Source organism: Nomascus leucogenys, chromosome 3 (genome assembly GCF_006542625.1).
Source record: "Nomascus leucogenys isolate Asia chromosome 3, Asia_NLE_v1, whole genome shotgun sequence".
Classification (NCBI taxonomy): domain Eukaryota; kingdom Metazoa; phylum Chordata; class Mammalia; order Primates; family Hylobatidae; genus Nomascus; species Nomascus leucogenys.
The window spans coordinates 155,071,278-155,087,326 of NC_044383.1; the positions used below are offsets into that span (position 1 = coordinate 155,071,278).

General features: G+C 42.8%; 1 protein-coding gene across 1 annotated transcript in view; it reads right to left on the reverse strand.

Moving 5' to 3' along the window:
• The window catches only part of WDR27 (WD repeat domain 27), a 233,870-nt gene that overhangs the window by 151,167 nt on the left and 66,654 nt on the right, over nucleotides 1-16,049 (reverse strand). Inside the window, exon 19 of the mRNA XM_030809982.1 lies at nucleotides 3,913-4,010. Coding sequence (XP_030665842.1) covers nucleotides 3,913-4,010 — 98 coding nt within the window. The remainder of the gene's footprint in view (nucleotides 1-3,912; nucleotides 4,011-16,049) is intronic.

The following is a 16,049-nucleotide window of genomic DNA, read 5'->3' on the forward strand; positions in this document are numbered from 1 at the left end:
TGGGAGGGGCTGCCATGAGGACCTCTGACATGTCCTGGAGACATTCTCCCATTGTCTTGGGGATTAACATTTGGCTCCTCATTATGTATGCAAATTTCTGCAGCCAGCTTGAATTTCTCCTCAGAAAATTGGATTTTTCTTTTCTATTGCATTGTCAGGCTGCAAATTTTTCAAACTTTTATGCCGTTTCCCTTTTAAAACTGAATGCCTTTAACAGCACCCGAGTCACCTCTTAAACACTTTGTCGAGGCCGGGCGCGGTGGCTCAAGCCTGTAATCCTAGCACTTTGGGAGGCCGAGGTGGGCGGATCATGAGGTCAGGAGTTCGAGACCATCCTGGCCAACACAGTGAAACCCTGTCTCTACTAAAAATACAAAAAAATTAGCTGGGCGTGGTGGCAGGCGCCTGTAGTCCCAGCTACTCGGGAGGCTGAGGCAGGAGAATAGCGTGAACCCGGGAGGCGGAGCTTGCAGTGAGCCAAGATGGTGCCACTGCACTCCAGCCTGGGCGACAGAGCGAGACTCTGACTCAAAAAAAAAAAAAAAAAAAACACTTTGCCGCTTAGAAATTTCTTCCACCAGATACCCTAAAACATCTCTCTCAAGTTCAAAGTCCACAAATCTCTAGGGTAGGGGCAAAATGCCATCAGTCACTTTGCTAAAACATAACAAAAGTTACCTTTGCTCCAGTTCCTAACAAGTCCCTCATCTCCATCTGAAACCACCTCAGGCTGGACCTTATTGTCCATATCACTATCAGCATTTTGGGCAAAGCCATTCAACAAGTCTCTAAGAACTTGCAAACTTTCCCACATATTTCCTATCCTCTGAGCCCTCCAAACTGTTCCAACCTCTGCCTATTACCCAGTTCCAAAGTCGCATCCACATTTTTGGATATCTTCTCAGCAGCACCCCACTCTACTGGTGCCGATTTACTGTATTAGTCTGTTTTTGTGCTGCTGATAAAGACATACCCGAGACTGGGCAATTTACAAAAGAAAGAGGTTTAATTGGACTTACAGTTCCATGTGGCTGGGGAAGCCTCACAATCATGGTGGAAGGCAAGGAGGAGCAAGCCCCGTCTTAGATGGATGGCAGCAGGGTAAAGACAGAATGAGGACGACACAAAAGCAGAAACCCCTGACAAAACCATCAGATCTCATGAGACTTATTCACTACCACAAGAACAGTATGGGGGGAAACTGCCCCCATGATTTAATTATCTCCCACTGAGTCCCTCCCACAACACGTGGGAATTACGGGAGTACAAGTCAAGATGAGATTTGGGTGGGGACACAGCCAAACCATATCAACTAATGAGTGAAAAAAGAAAATGTGGTGTAGAGACACCATGAAATACTACTACTCAGCCATAAAAAAGAACAAAAGAATGCTTTTTGCAGCAGCTTGGGTAGAGCTGGAGACCATTATTTTAAGTGAAGGAACTCAGAAATGAAAAACCTAATACCTTATATTCTTACTTGTAAGTGGGAGCCAAGCTGTGAGTACACAAAGGCATATAGAGTGGTATGATTGAATCTGGAGACTCACAAGGGGGCGGGTGGCAGGTGGGTGAGGAATAAAAAAACGACAAATTGGGTACAATGTATAGACTCAGGTGGCAGGTGCACTAAAACCTTAGACTTCACTACTACACAATTTATTCAGGTAACCAAAAGTCACTTGTACCCCAAAAGCTACTGAAATAAAAAATAAATAAATAAAATAAAAGATTAAAAAGACTGCACCTGTATAGGGTCCTTGCCATGAGCGGAGCGTGCAGGACTGGAAGTTGCTCTGAGCAAGTCACCGAGCAAGAAGTGAGTGAATGCGAAGGTCAAGGGCATGACCACAACTGCTGTAGATGTTATAAACACTGGACACTTAGGCTACACCAAATTTATTTTAAAATATTTTTATTTCCTCAGTAACAAATTAACATTAGTTTACTGTAACTTCTTTACTTTATAAACTTTTTTTTTTTTTTTGAGACAGAGTCTCATTCTGTCACCCAGGCTGGAGTGCAGTGGTGCAATTTTGGCTCACTGCAACCTCTGCCTCCCGGGTTCAAGTGATTCTCCTGACTCATCCTCCCGAGTAGGTGGGATTACAGGTGCATACCACCAAACCTGGGTAATTATTGTATTTTTAGTAGAGATGCGGTTTCACCGTGTTGGCCAGGCTGGTCTTGAACTCCTGACCTCAGGTGATCCGCCCACCTTGGCCTCCCAAAGCTAATATCACTTAGCTTAAAATACAAATGCATTGTACAGCTGTACAAAAATATTTTATTTCTTTATATTCTTATTCTAAGTGCTTTTTTCTATTTTGAGCTTTTTCTTACTTTTTAAACATTTTTGTTAAAAACTAAGGCATAAACACAAACATTAGCCTAGGCCTGCATGGAGTCAGGATCATCAATATCACTGTCTTCCCCTCCACATCTTGTCCCACTGGAAGGTCTTCAGGGGCAGTGAAATGCATGGAGCTGTCATCGACCTGTGATAACAATGTCTTGGCCAGGTACAGTGGCTCACACCTGTAATCCCAGCAATTTGGGAGGCTGAGGCGGGTGGATTACTTGAGGTCAGGAGTTCGAGACCAACCCAGCCAACATGGTGAAAACCCGTCTCTACTAAAAATACAAAAATTAGCTGGGTGTGGTGGTACACACCTATAGTCCCAGCTACTTGGGAGGCTGAGGCAGGAGAATGGCTTGAACTTGGGAGGCAGAGGTTGCAGTGAGCTGAGATTATGCCATTGCACTCCAGCCTGGGTGACAGAGCGAGACTCCATCTCAAAAAAATCAAACAAACAAAAAATTAGCTGGGCACGGTGGCACTTGCCTGTAAACCCAGCTGCTCAGGAGGCTGAGGCAAGACAATCCCTTGAGCTCGGGGGTGGGGTGATGGGGCGGGGAGGTTGCAGTGAGCTGAGATCATGTAACACTGCACTCCAGCCTGAGTGACAGAGCGAGACTCTGTCTAAAATAAAAAAATTAAAAAAAGCAATGTCTTCTTCTGGACACCTCCTGCAGGACCTGCCTGAGGCTGCTTTATAGTTAATTTTTTTTATAAGTAGAAGGAATGCACTCTAAAATCATGATAAAAAGTAGTAAAGCAAATACTAAACAAAAAGAATTTTTCAGCTCCATCATAATCTTATGCCACCAGCAATGTGATATGGTCAGTCATTGGTTAATACGTCCTCATGTGCAACATGATTGCTCATACAGATTCTCATCACTAATTTGAAATAATAATAGTCAACAAACCTGCCTATAAGTTTTATTATTGCATTCAACAATAAACAACAATTATTGTTATATCAAGAATTCCTATCCTAAAAGATCTGTAAATATTTTGCTGATAAAACTAAGGTGCTTTCTAACTTTTATAAAATGCATTTTCAAAGTCTACCAAAGCATCTAAAACATACATGATGTGAAATGAGAAGTAATTTACTTAACGATAGTATATCTAAGGAAATGCCCTCCCAACTGTGACCTGAGGAGGTAGGAAAAGGAGAGTCAGGCACTGCTGGCCCTAAGTTATGGGGGTGCTCGGCACCTAGTGGGTGGCACCCAATGGAGATGGGAACACACTTGGGAGAGAGAGCAGTAATCACACCATAGGGTAACTGTGGTTTAGGAGATTCCAACATCTCCCTCAACATCGCTGACCCACAGGAAGGGCCTGGGATTACTCTCCTAAGCCACGTATAGCAGAGAGACCAGTACCTAGTGCTTCACCCTTCCAAAGTTAGAGCTACCTTTTCTGTGCATAAATCAGTCTTAAATTAGTCAGTGTGCACAGATTAACCACAACCTCATCACATTCGGAAAAGAGATCAGATTGAGCTTACATCTCTTGAGCTTCCCACCCTTGCAGTGCAGGGCACAGGACAGCCTTACCTCAGGGTTCTCAGGTCCCACAGTCTCATCCCATCGTCAATGGCCGTGGTCAGGAAAAGGTTATAAGCCTGAGGCTGTTGGGTTGTAAATGATGAACCCTATAATTTTAAGGGGCAAATCAAGATGTACTTTCAAAGGTTGAGTTAATAAGCGTTATGCTAATGATATCTCATAATAGCTGATTCTCAAGTAAGATATTAACACAAAGTTTTTTTCTTATTTGTAACAATTTCAGAATTGGACTCCAAAATCTTCTACATAAAGTAGTTAATGAGGGTATATTTTGACCTAGAGAATTATTGATGTATGTTCTCTTTATGTGTACTGCCACTGAGAGTTACAGAAGTACAAAATGGTCAAAAATGACCAAGATAGTAATACACCAAAATTCATGTTTACAGTATAGACCATAAGCCATATTCAATAAATCATCTGAAAGATGCCCCTCAACAAGGCACTTAAGGTGAGTTATTAATCTGCCAATTATCAACCCCTAAATGACACTCAGCAGGCTCCTGCAATGACGATGTAGGTGAGCTCCCATGGGGCCTCGAGTCCCGGCCCTGACTCTGACTCGCTCCCTTTTCCCTGTGCTGCTATCAGAAGCAATTCTCGCTAAGTGGAACTGAACTCAACTCCATCTACAGAACCATTTGGCACAAAACATCACCTAAACACATTGTGATAAATAATGATTTCCATCCTCCTTCTAGGTCAAGAATATTAAAAATATTAAGACAAATTTCAAGAAGGATAGATGTGCCTACAAGTCATCCTTCATTTGCAAACAGAAAATAAAGGCTTACTAAGTTCAATAATAACAGACTAATAATAATTCAAGGCCAGGTGCAGTGGCTCACACCTGTAATCCCAGCACTTTGGCAGGCCAAGGCGGGCAGATCACCTGAGGTCAGGAAAATTTGAGACCAACCTGGCCAACATGGTGAAATCCCGTCTCTATAAAAATACAAAAAATTGGCCAGGTGTGGTGGTGTGTGCCTGTAATCCCAGCTACTCGGGAGACTGAGGCAGGGGAATCGCTTCAACTCAGGAGGTGAAAGTTGCAGTGAGCCAAGATCACGCCACTGCACTCCAGCCTGGTCAAAAGAGTGAGACTCCGACTCAAAAAAAAAAAAAAAAAAAAAAAAAAAAAAAAAAAAAAAAAAAAAGAAAAGAAAAGAAACAAAGCTGTAATACACATTTTAAAATAATAATAATTCACACTAATAATTGAGCAGGCATTCAACGAATATTTACAGATCATCTACTGAATGCTGCTGTTACATGAGGTACTTAGCATAAAAAGAAGAACATGTAGGCTTAGTTTAACAAAAAGACAGAGAAGATAATGGCACTAACACCTGACAGCAGTTGCTAGTATATGTAGGCTAAAGAGTAAAAAACTGAACAGAACAGAAATAATATGGAATGACCAAACCTTTCAAGAGAAAAGGTAAACTTTTAAAAAATGTGTTCAATCCAATAGAGGGTGAGGAAGAAGAAATAAAAAACCAAAGAAAATTCAGGGTAAGTAGAAAGCAAAGAAATAACAAATGTGGAAGAGAAAGCACAAAATGGTATCAAATATATGAATAATCATAATTGCAAACTGACTAAACTCAACAAGGAAAAGAGAGATAATATTAGGCTGGATTTCATTATTATCATTATTGCCATTATTTCACTTTTGTTTTAGGTTCAAGGGTACATGTGCAGGTTTGTTATATAAGTAAACTTGTGGCACAGGGGTTTGTTGTACAGATTATGTCATCACCCAGATACTTAGCCTGGTACCAATAGCTATGTTTTCTGCTCCTTCCCCTCCTCCCATCCTCCACCCTCAAGTAGACCCCAGTGTCTGTTGTTCCCTTCTTTGTGTTCATGAGTTCTCATCATTTAGCTCAAAATAGCACAGTACTGATAATAAAGCCACATAACTATGACCGTCTGATATTCAACAAAGCCGACAAAAACAAGCAATGGGGAAAGGGCTCCCTGTTCAATAAATGGTGCTGGGATAACTGGCTAAATGTGCAGAAGGTTGAAACTAGACCCCTTCCTTACACCATATACAAAAATCAACTCAAGATGGATTAGACTTAAATGCAAAACCCAAAACTATAAAAACCCTGGAAGATAACCTAGGCAGTACCATCCTAGATGCAAGAACTGGCAAAGATTTCATGACAAAGACACCAAAAGCAATTGCAACAAAAGCAAAAATTGACAAGTGGGATCTAATTAAACTTTAGAGCTTCTGCACAGCAAAATAAAGTATCAACAGAGTAAACAGACAACCTACAGAATGGGAGAAAATATTTGCAAACTATGCATCTAACAAAGGTCTAATATCCAGCATCTATAAGGAACTTATGCTGGATTTTAAGAAAAGTTCTGAAAACCTAATAAAAAAAAAAAAAGTTGAAACTGAAAGATGGGGCTCAAACAGCACATGCGAACTCTGAGGAGGCAAGATTATATAAGCACTAGAAAAAAAACAGATATGAGGTAAAGAAGCCTCGTTAGAAACAGTTTCTTCAAGAAAATGATAAAAGAAAAAAACTGCACATGAAAATATAAGAAGACTGAACTTAAATATCCCTAATAACATGCCCTTCAAATACATAAAGCAAAAGTCAATAGAATTACAAGAAGAAACTAGCTGGGTGCGGTGGCTCATGCCTGTAATCCCAAGTGTTGGGAGGCCAAGGCGGGTGGATCACAAGGTCAAGAGATCGAGACCAGCCTGGCCAACGTGGTGAAACCCGGTCTTTCCTAAAAATACAAAAATTAGCCGGGTGTGGTGGCATGACCCTGTAGTCCCAGCTACTTGGGAGGCTGAGGCAGGAGAGTCACTTGAACCGGGGAGGAGAAGGTTGCAGTGAGCTGAGATCGTGCCATTGCACTCCAGCCTGGCGACAGTGCGAGACTCCGTCTCCAAAAAAATAAAAGAAGAAGAAGAAGAAGAAGAAACTGACAAGATCACAATCATAATGGTAGATTTTTAACACATCTCTTAGTAATTAAAAAAATCAAGCAACAAGAAAATAGGAAGACCTGAACAATTTAAACACAATTAACAAGGGTGAGTCAATGAATATCTGGGCAAACATGTACCAAACAGTCAGCAAAACCACATTTTTCTCACACACCTATGTAATATTAGAAACAAACCATAGCATCCAGTTTCTCAATAGATAAAAAATCTCAAAAGATACCAAGAAAATCATACTATACATGGAGAGTACATGCTGTGAACACAATGCCATAAAATTAGAAACCAATAACAAAAAAGATGACCAAAAATTAAGTCGTGGAAATCTAAAAGCATACATCTAAAGCTTGGGTTGAAAAACATCATAATAAACATGAGAAAATATTTAGTGCTGGAAGATAATAAAAATAGTGCATGCCCAAACTGGTATAGTGCAATTTCAGCACGAAAAATCAAGCAACAGGGAGATACGGGGTTTGATACCACGTGTAAGAGGCTAATGCTAGGTTCAACAAAGCACAATGTTGCTGAAGCAGCATCCTTGTGAGGGATCAATACCCAGGGTTCGTTGCCTAGCACCAACATTGAAGACACAGTCACAAACGAGCAGCAAGTTTAGGAGTGAAGATTTCATAGGCAAAATAAAAAGAAAGGAGAGCAGCCCTCTCTCTCTTCCGAGAGAGGGGCATCCCAAAGGGAAAAGCCGGCATGTGGCAGACCATGCCAGATTTTATAGGCAGGCTTGAGGAGGCAGTGCCTGATACATGTAGGGCCCACAGATTGGTTCAATCAAGTGTGACTTTTACATGGTAGGCAGGGAAGGCTGGTTGCCCCACCCTAATCTTTTTTTTGAGACTGAGTTTCACTCTTGTTCTTCAGGCTGGAGTGCAATGGCACGATCTCAGCTCACTGCAACCTTCTCCTCCCCGGTTCAAGCGACTCTCCTGCCTCAGCCTCCCAAGTAGCTGGGACTACAGGGTCATGCCACCACACCCGGCTAATTTTTGTATTTTTAGGAAAGACTGGGTTTCACCATGTTGGCCAGGCTGGTTTCAAACTCCTGACCTCAGGTGATCCACCCACCTCGGCCTCCCAAAGTGCTGGGATTACAGGTGTGAGCCACTGTACCCAGCTGCCCCACCCTAATCTTATTATGCAAATGAAATTTCTACTTGGCCAGTGCCATCTTGCCTGCTCCTTACTGTACACATGGCTGGCAGAAAAGATGGAGCCACGATTTTGAACATGCCTATTCCCAGGTAGCCTTTTCCTATTGGCACAACTGCCAGCATTTGCGTTTACAAGCTTCCAGCTTGTTTGTCTATCTCTGCAGCTTGATTTTACAGGCCTGCTCTTGGTTAGAAAAGAAAATGATTTGGGGGCTGCTTTTCATTAAAAGGAAAACCTTAGGGAGGATTCCCATACCCTCATTATCTGCCTAAGCAATTTCTTCTTAACTCCTGTATCATTGCTTCTGAATGGGTACTAGGAAAAGGCCCATACCAAATTCAGTAGTGGTTATCAGAGAAGAAGAAAAGGGAGGGATGTGGGTAGGGTTTTCTCTGTATCAATAATCATTTCATTTCTTTTTTAAAAATACAGCAAGATCTAAAACTAATAAAGCAAAATAACATAAGGACTATTCCTGAAATCTAGAATCATGTGTAATAAAATTATTTCACTAAAAAAGCTGTTTAAACTTTTACACATTGTTTTTAATTCAAATTAGCTGTCTAGTATTATGTATTTATATCACAAAATAGTACATATTTTATTCAGAGGCAGGCAAAGAGTAGTATCCTGTCAAGTTTTAAAAATATATAAAGTATCTACACCTGCTATGACTTTAAGGCTATCAATAAATCAGAAAACACTTACGTATTTTCATTTTTTAAATGAGCCATTTAATAATACAACACATAAAATAGGAAAATATGACCATCACTTTTTGAGGTATTTGGCACTCTTATTAATACAATACTAAAATGAATTTAAAATCCCATTTGTCCAACAGAATTAAGATAACTATAGGAGTAATTCTCAGAAGAGATCATTTTAATGGTAGTGCACTAGGATGACTGCAAAAAAATAAAAAAACACATTATTGATGCATGACTAATGTGGCTGAGCTGGTTACTAAGGTTAGAAGAAATTAGAAATGCCCTATTTTATATATTACTGGAAATACAGCATTTGGGCCAATGATAATTTCTGCTTCTCCTGTATTTGGACTCGTAGGATGACAGTTCATGAGGAGCAGCCCCCACATGGCTGTGGTTAGTTTGATGTACATTGTGCAACTGAACAAAAATGTAACATAAGTTTTTTTTAAAAAGCTATTAAAACAGTGTAAACCTCTGTAACCTTACACTCTTTCCCTTTCATTCCATCAAATACCATTCAAATGTTTGTTTTCAGGAAGTAAAACCTGTAATTATCCCATAAAAAACCTCAGAACTATTTTTCTTAACATAACACCTCTCATCCAAGAGTACACCACAATGATTCACAAAATATTACAATCCTTACTGAAAGACCACATCAATTTGAGAAGATTCAGGCTACTGTATAGTCATTACTCAAGCTGTTGAAAAATGTAGACATTTTAAGCAGTTTCCTAAAGCAAAGACACTAAACCTCTTAATAAAAAGCTAAGATTTTAAAAAAGAGGAACTCTCCTTGAATTGGGAAATTAGACGGTCACTATGTCATTCCAGGAACAAAGCGAGGCACATCTACACAACGATGGCTCTTCACAAGGCCATCTTGTAAAAAGTCTTCACCACAGCACTTGGAATGAAATATCCTATGCGCCTCTTGTGGACAGAAAGGGTGAAACTCTGTAAAATATTGGAAGAAACTTATTCTGAGCCAAATATGAGTGACCATGTCACGACACAGCCCTCAGGAGGTCCTCAGAACATGTGCCCAAGGTGGTCAAGCACAGCTTGGTTTTATACATTTTAGGGAGGCATGAGACATCAATCAAATACATTTCAGAAATACATTGGTTTCCCACCTGGGAAAGGCAGGAAAACGCAAAGTGGGGGCTTCCAGGATCTAGGTAAAAGTAAACATTTTCCAGGTGACAATTGGTAGAGTTTCTCTGAAGACCTGGGATCAATAGAAAGGAAATGTTCAGGTTAAGATAAAGGACTGTGGAGACCAAGGTTCTTTTGAAGCCTCATAGTGGCTGCCCTTAGAGTCAATAGGTGACAAATGTTTCCTATTCAGACCTTTAAAAGGTGTTAGACTCTTAATCTGTTTAGGATTGGGAGGGCCTGGAAGAAAGAGATCTAGCTATGTTAATACAGATTCTTCACAGATGCATGACTAATGTGGCTGAGCTGGTTTTCACCCACAAAGGACAGCTTTGCGGGGCCATTTCAAGATACGGCAAAGACACATGTTTTGGAGTAAAATATTTTGATTTTCTTCCTTGTCTTGTAATGTTATGCCAGAGTCAGGGTGGAAAGTAAGTCATGATATATAGGATTAAATAAAACCCATCTGATGAGAATTGATGGTTTTTAAAGCATGACTCCTCAGACCCCTCAATCAGAGCCTAGTCCTCACCCTTTTAGGACACACCTTACCTGCAGGGATGCTGTCTCAGGGAGCCAGTTTGTCCAGATGTCCATCAGGAATGTGACAAGAAAATGAATCTTGGGACCCCCAAATCACTAAGCCAAGGGAAAAGTCAAGCTGGGAACTGCCTCAGGCAAACCTGCCTCCCACTCTATTCCTAAATAAGATAGCTACAAAGATAAGAAGCTACAGACCTCCCTCACAATTTGGCCACAAGGAAATTCCTTGTGGACAAAGGACAGGCAGAACTCAAAGACATCCCTCTGAGGCTACCCTGAGACAAATGCATATCTGATTGCTTCCTCTCCCCTTCTGTTTATGTAAAAATGATGATTCACTGAGCCAGACTAAATTGCGTATTCGGTGGAAAGCTGATCAAGGACTCAAAAGAATGTAACCTTTTGCCTCTTATCTACTCATGACCTGGAAGCCCTCGCCTCAAATCCCACTTTACCTGACTAAACCAAAGTACAGGGTACACATATTGATTGATGTCTCACGTCTCCCTAAAATGTATAAAACCAAGCGGTGCCCCGACCACCATCGTCAGGACCTCCTGATGCTATGTCATGGGTGCATCCTTAACCTTGGAGAAATAAACTTTCAAAACTGACCGAGACCTGTCTTAGATATTTTGAGTTAACAAGGGGCTCGAGGTCCACCCCTCCACAGGCTTCACCACACAGCCCACCTCCTGCACTCTCCTCCTGCAGACATAGACCTGGCACCGTTCCATGTTATGAACCTGCTGCTCTGGGTACCTGGTCAGCACAGAGCACCTGACCTTGTGTGTAATACACGTGTTCGTGTTCCCATGTAAGAAAATACATTCCTTGAGCACAAGGACTTTGCCCTCTCTTCATTCATCTAACTCTTCATTCATAGAACACTGCCAAGTGCACAGTAGCAGCTAATAGATATTTTAAATGAATTCATTAACAGGCACTTTAATGAATAATGTAATTAAAAGCACATATACATGTGCATACACATGCATGCACATATACATACGTACACCCATGCACGCTCGCATATGCATATACACACACATGCACACAGGCATATACATACCCACACACGCATTCATGCATATACATACACACACATGCACGCACGCCTATACATACCCACACACGCATTCATGCATATACATACACACACATGCACGCACGCATATACATACCCACACACGCATTCATGCATATACATACACACACATGCACGCACGCATATACATACCCACACACGCATTCATGCATATACATATGCACACACATGCACACATGCCTATACATACGCACACACATCATGCATATCACACCGCACATATACATACGCACACACATGCACGCACACCTATACATACGCACACACATGCATTCACACATATACATATGCACACATGCACGCACACATACATATGCACACACGCACGCACACCATACATACCCACACACGCATTCACACATATACATACACACATGCATGCACGCATATACATACCACACACGCATCATATACATATGCACACACATGCACGCATGCCTATACATACGCACACACATTCACATATACATAAGCACACATGCACACACGCCTATACATACTCACACACGTGCATTACGCATATACATACACACATGCACGCACACATACACATATGCACACATGCATGCATGCATGCATATACATATCCACACATGCATTCACACATATACATACACACACATGCACGCACACATATACATACTCACACACGCATTCACGCATATACATACACACACACATGCACGCACACCTATACATACGCACACACATGCATTCACACATATACATATGCACACATGCACGCACACATATACATACGCACACACGCATTCACACATATACATACACACATGCATGCACGCATATACATACACGCACACACATTTACACATATACATACACATACACACACACATATACATACCAACATACGCATTCATGCATATACATACGCACACACATGCATTCACGCATATACATACCCACACATGCATTCACGCAGACATACCCACACACTTACATACCCACACATACATTCACGCATATACATACACACACATTCACACATATACACACACACATGCACACATATATATATACACACACGCACGCATGCATATACATACCCACACATGCACTCACACATATACACACACATATTCACACATATACACATGCACACACTCAGGCATTCACACACAGGCACATATACTTGCACATACATACACACTGTGAAAGGAAAATAAATCTCTGGGCCCCCAAATCACCAAGCTAAAGGGAAAAGTCAAGCTGGGAACTGCTTAGGGCCAACCTGCCTCCCATTCTATTCAAAGTCACCCCTCTGCTCACTGAGATAAATGCAGATCTGATTGCCCCCTTTGGAAAGGCTCATCAGAAACTCAAAAGAATGCAACCATTTGTCCCTTATGTACCCAGGACCTGGAGGTCCCCTCCCCGATTTGTGTCTTCCTGCCTTTGCTTCGAGTTGTCCCACCTTTCCAGACCGAAGCAATGTTCATCTTATGTATGTTGATTGATGTCTCATGTCTCCCTAGAACGTGTGAAACCAAACTGTGTTCTGACCACCTTGGGCAAATGTCGTCAGGACCTCCTGAGGCTGTGTCACAGGCACCCGGTCCCCAACCTGGGCAAAATAAACTTTCTAATTTCACTGAAACCTGCCTCAGATGTTCAGGGTTCACACACACGCACATACAAACCAAATTTAAGGTGGGAGGAAATGAGCACTGATATATTTAACTGCCATTAGGAACAGGTATTGAATTAAGAGTTCAGCCCAAAGTCAGACTGTTAACACTTTACTCTCTATGGCCATTTCACTGAATGTTTATAGAAAAAAGAGAACCACTTGGAAAACAATATGAATAAAACAATCCCACAAAGAGATGAAGAAATGACTGAAAACGAAGTTTAACATAAAATCTATTATTCATTATTTTTACCAGAGCTATAAAAACAGGAAACTTTTCAAAGAAGTGATATTTTTACTGTGTCCCTCCTCAGGAGAGCACTGCGGTGTTTCGACACGGGAGAAGTGTCCCGGTGAAACAGCCATCGTAAGATTATAACTGAGACAGTGAAAGAAACCTGACCTATAACTCTATCTTGCTTCTAACCTCCAAGCCGCCCTTTTCATTCCTGGGCTGAGGCCAAACTAACCTGGGGAGGAACTTATAGTTTAACTTTGAAACAAAGATGGTAACAACCTTTCCCGAAACAAACCCCCTTCTTGCCTGGGGACTAGACTGCCTTTGCAGGACCTACAAATTAGCTCAAAGACCAGAAATTATGGTTTAGGAGTCATGTAGCTGGAAGTTACAAGATTTGACCACCTCCCCCACCCCTACCCAAAATTGCTCTTGGGGGTAACATCACTATTGTAAAACCTAAGATCAGTGCTTGAGATATTTTGCAGACCCTGCACTGAATGGATCAGCTGGTACCCCACCCAATCAATAAACTGGTTCAGCTGGTCGTGCGCCCCACCCCCCCGCCCCCCGCCCACCCCAGGAACTCACTCAGCATAAGAGGGCAGCTCCGACTCCCGACGATTTCACCTCTGACCTGACCAATCAGAACTCGTGATTCACTGACCCCACCCACCCACCAAATTACCCTTAAAAACTCCCATCCCCAGATTCTTGGGGAGACTGATTGGAGTCATAATAAAACTCAGTCTCTCATACAGCTGGCTCTGTGTGAATTACCCTTTCTCTATTGCAATTCCCGTCTTGATCAACTGGCTCTACCTAGGCAGCGGACAAGGTGAACCGTTGGGCGGTTACCCCAGTGGCTCAGCTGTGGCCCTCAGCCAGTGACGGCACCACTCACTCGGCCCGCAGGCTTCATGCAGAAGTCACAGCCTGTGTACCCACTCACATGCAGAGACAGCGAGGGTCCAGCCAGGGTGCCCGAGAGAACCATGGTGGGGGAGGATCAACAACCCACATTTGGGATGAACTATTCTGAACCATTTAGAAGAAAAACTGGTCATTTACTTATTTATTTTGTTTTTAATTGACCCATAATCACTGCACATATTTTGGGGTACAGCATGGTGTTTCGATACACATGTGTGAGGCCCCGATCATGGGATTTAGCACACTGAAAACTCCTCCCAACGGCTACTCAGTGCCAACCTGGGCCTGGTTTTCCTCACACTGGCTGAGGGCACACTTCTCTAGGTCCTCATAAACGAGCCTAGGAAAAGAAGGTAAACACAAACACAAACAGCAAAACCAGCAAACAGGCAGCCACTCACGAGGCGAGGTGAACACCACACACAGAGGATCGGGGACACGGGGCCCTGGAGATGCCACATGCCGTGTGCGGCGTCAGGTGTGCGGCATCAGGTGTGTGGCGTCAGATGTGCGTGTGGCGTCAGGTGTGCGGTGTCAGGTGTGTGGCGTGTGGCATCAGGTACACTGGATCCGAGGACAAAGAACACCCACAAGAACCTTCCAGGTGTGCAAAAGGAGATTCAAAGCTCACCGTGTGCAGCCCCTCATGCGCCTCTCTCAAGCTCGAGTGACTTAGTGAATGAAACGCTCGTGTCCACTCAGAACTCCTTAGGGAGCCAGACGGAGGCTGGGCTGTGCCCTGGCGCCATCCCCGATCTCCCTCAGCCCAGCCATGGACATACAGGACCTAAATCGAAAATGGCCATTGCTGTTTCCAGGGAGTCAGGTGACCTGCCAAGTTCTCTAATAACTAAAGAAAACTTCATTAATTTTCATAAATAAAAAGGATAAAGTAACCAATTTAATTAAATAACTTTCCCATGAGAGTTTGACAACCACTGAGAAGAGAGCTCACCTGACCGTCAACTACAGAGCCCTGGCTATGGCCTATGACTGATGCCTGGCCCATGAGACACGTGCACCGTGGCCATGCAACCCCATGGGATGAAAAATTCGAGATGTGTGTCCACTGCAGCCCCAGATAGGTGGCACGAGGCCAGGAACACAAGTTCCACTCAGTCAGAGCACGGAGAGTACAAGAGCAGCTGTACCACAGCCTGGCTGGGCAGCCAATGGTGGCAGCCCTCACCCTCGGGGCCCAGCCCATCCACTGAGGGGACCTGCAAGATGAAACTCCTGTTCGAGGCTTCACTTGGCATCTGGAATAAACACACATGTAGCTGCTTCTCTCATGTCACTACTATGGAAAGCCAACGGCTGAGTCCTGGGGTGCCCGTGCCAGCAGCAGGTCATGGAGCTCTTGTGGGTAAGCGATGGCCCTACTGCAAAAGGAAGGCAGGTCCAACAGTTGTAACTCAGACAGGCCCCTTAAAACTGCTAGGATTGGGCTTGGACTAAGCAAGCAGTTTTTGAGCACCGACCGCATGCTAGTAAGGGATGGCTCCGTCCTCAAGATGAGAATCTCACAGGAGAGAGGATTAATCACACGCCATTCTGACTGCACTGATGAGCCCTGGAACAGCAGTGTAGACACAAGACCAAGTAAGGGGCCGAGTCCAACTACT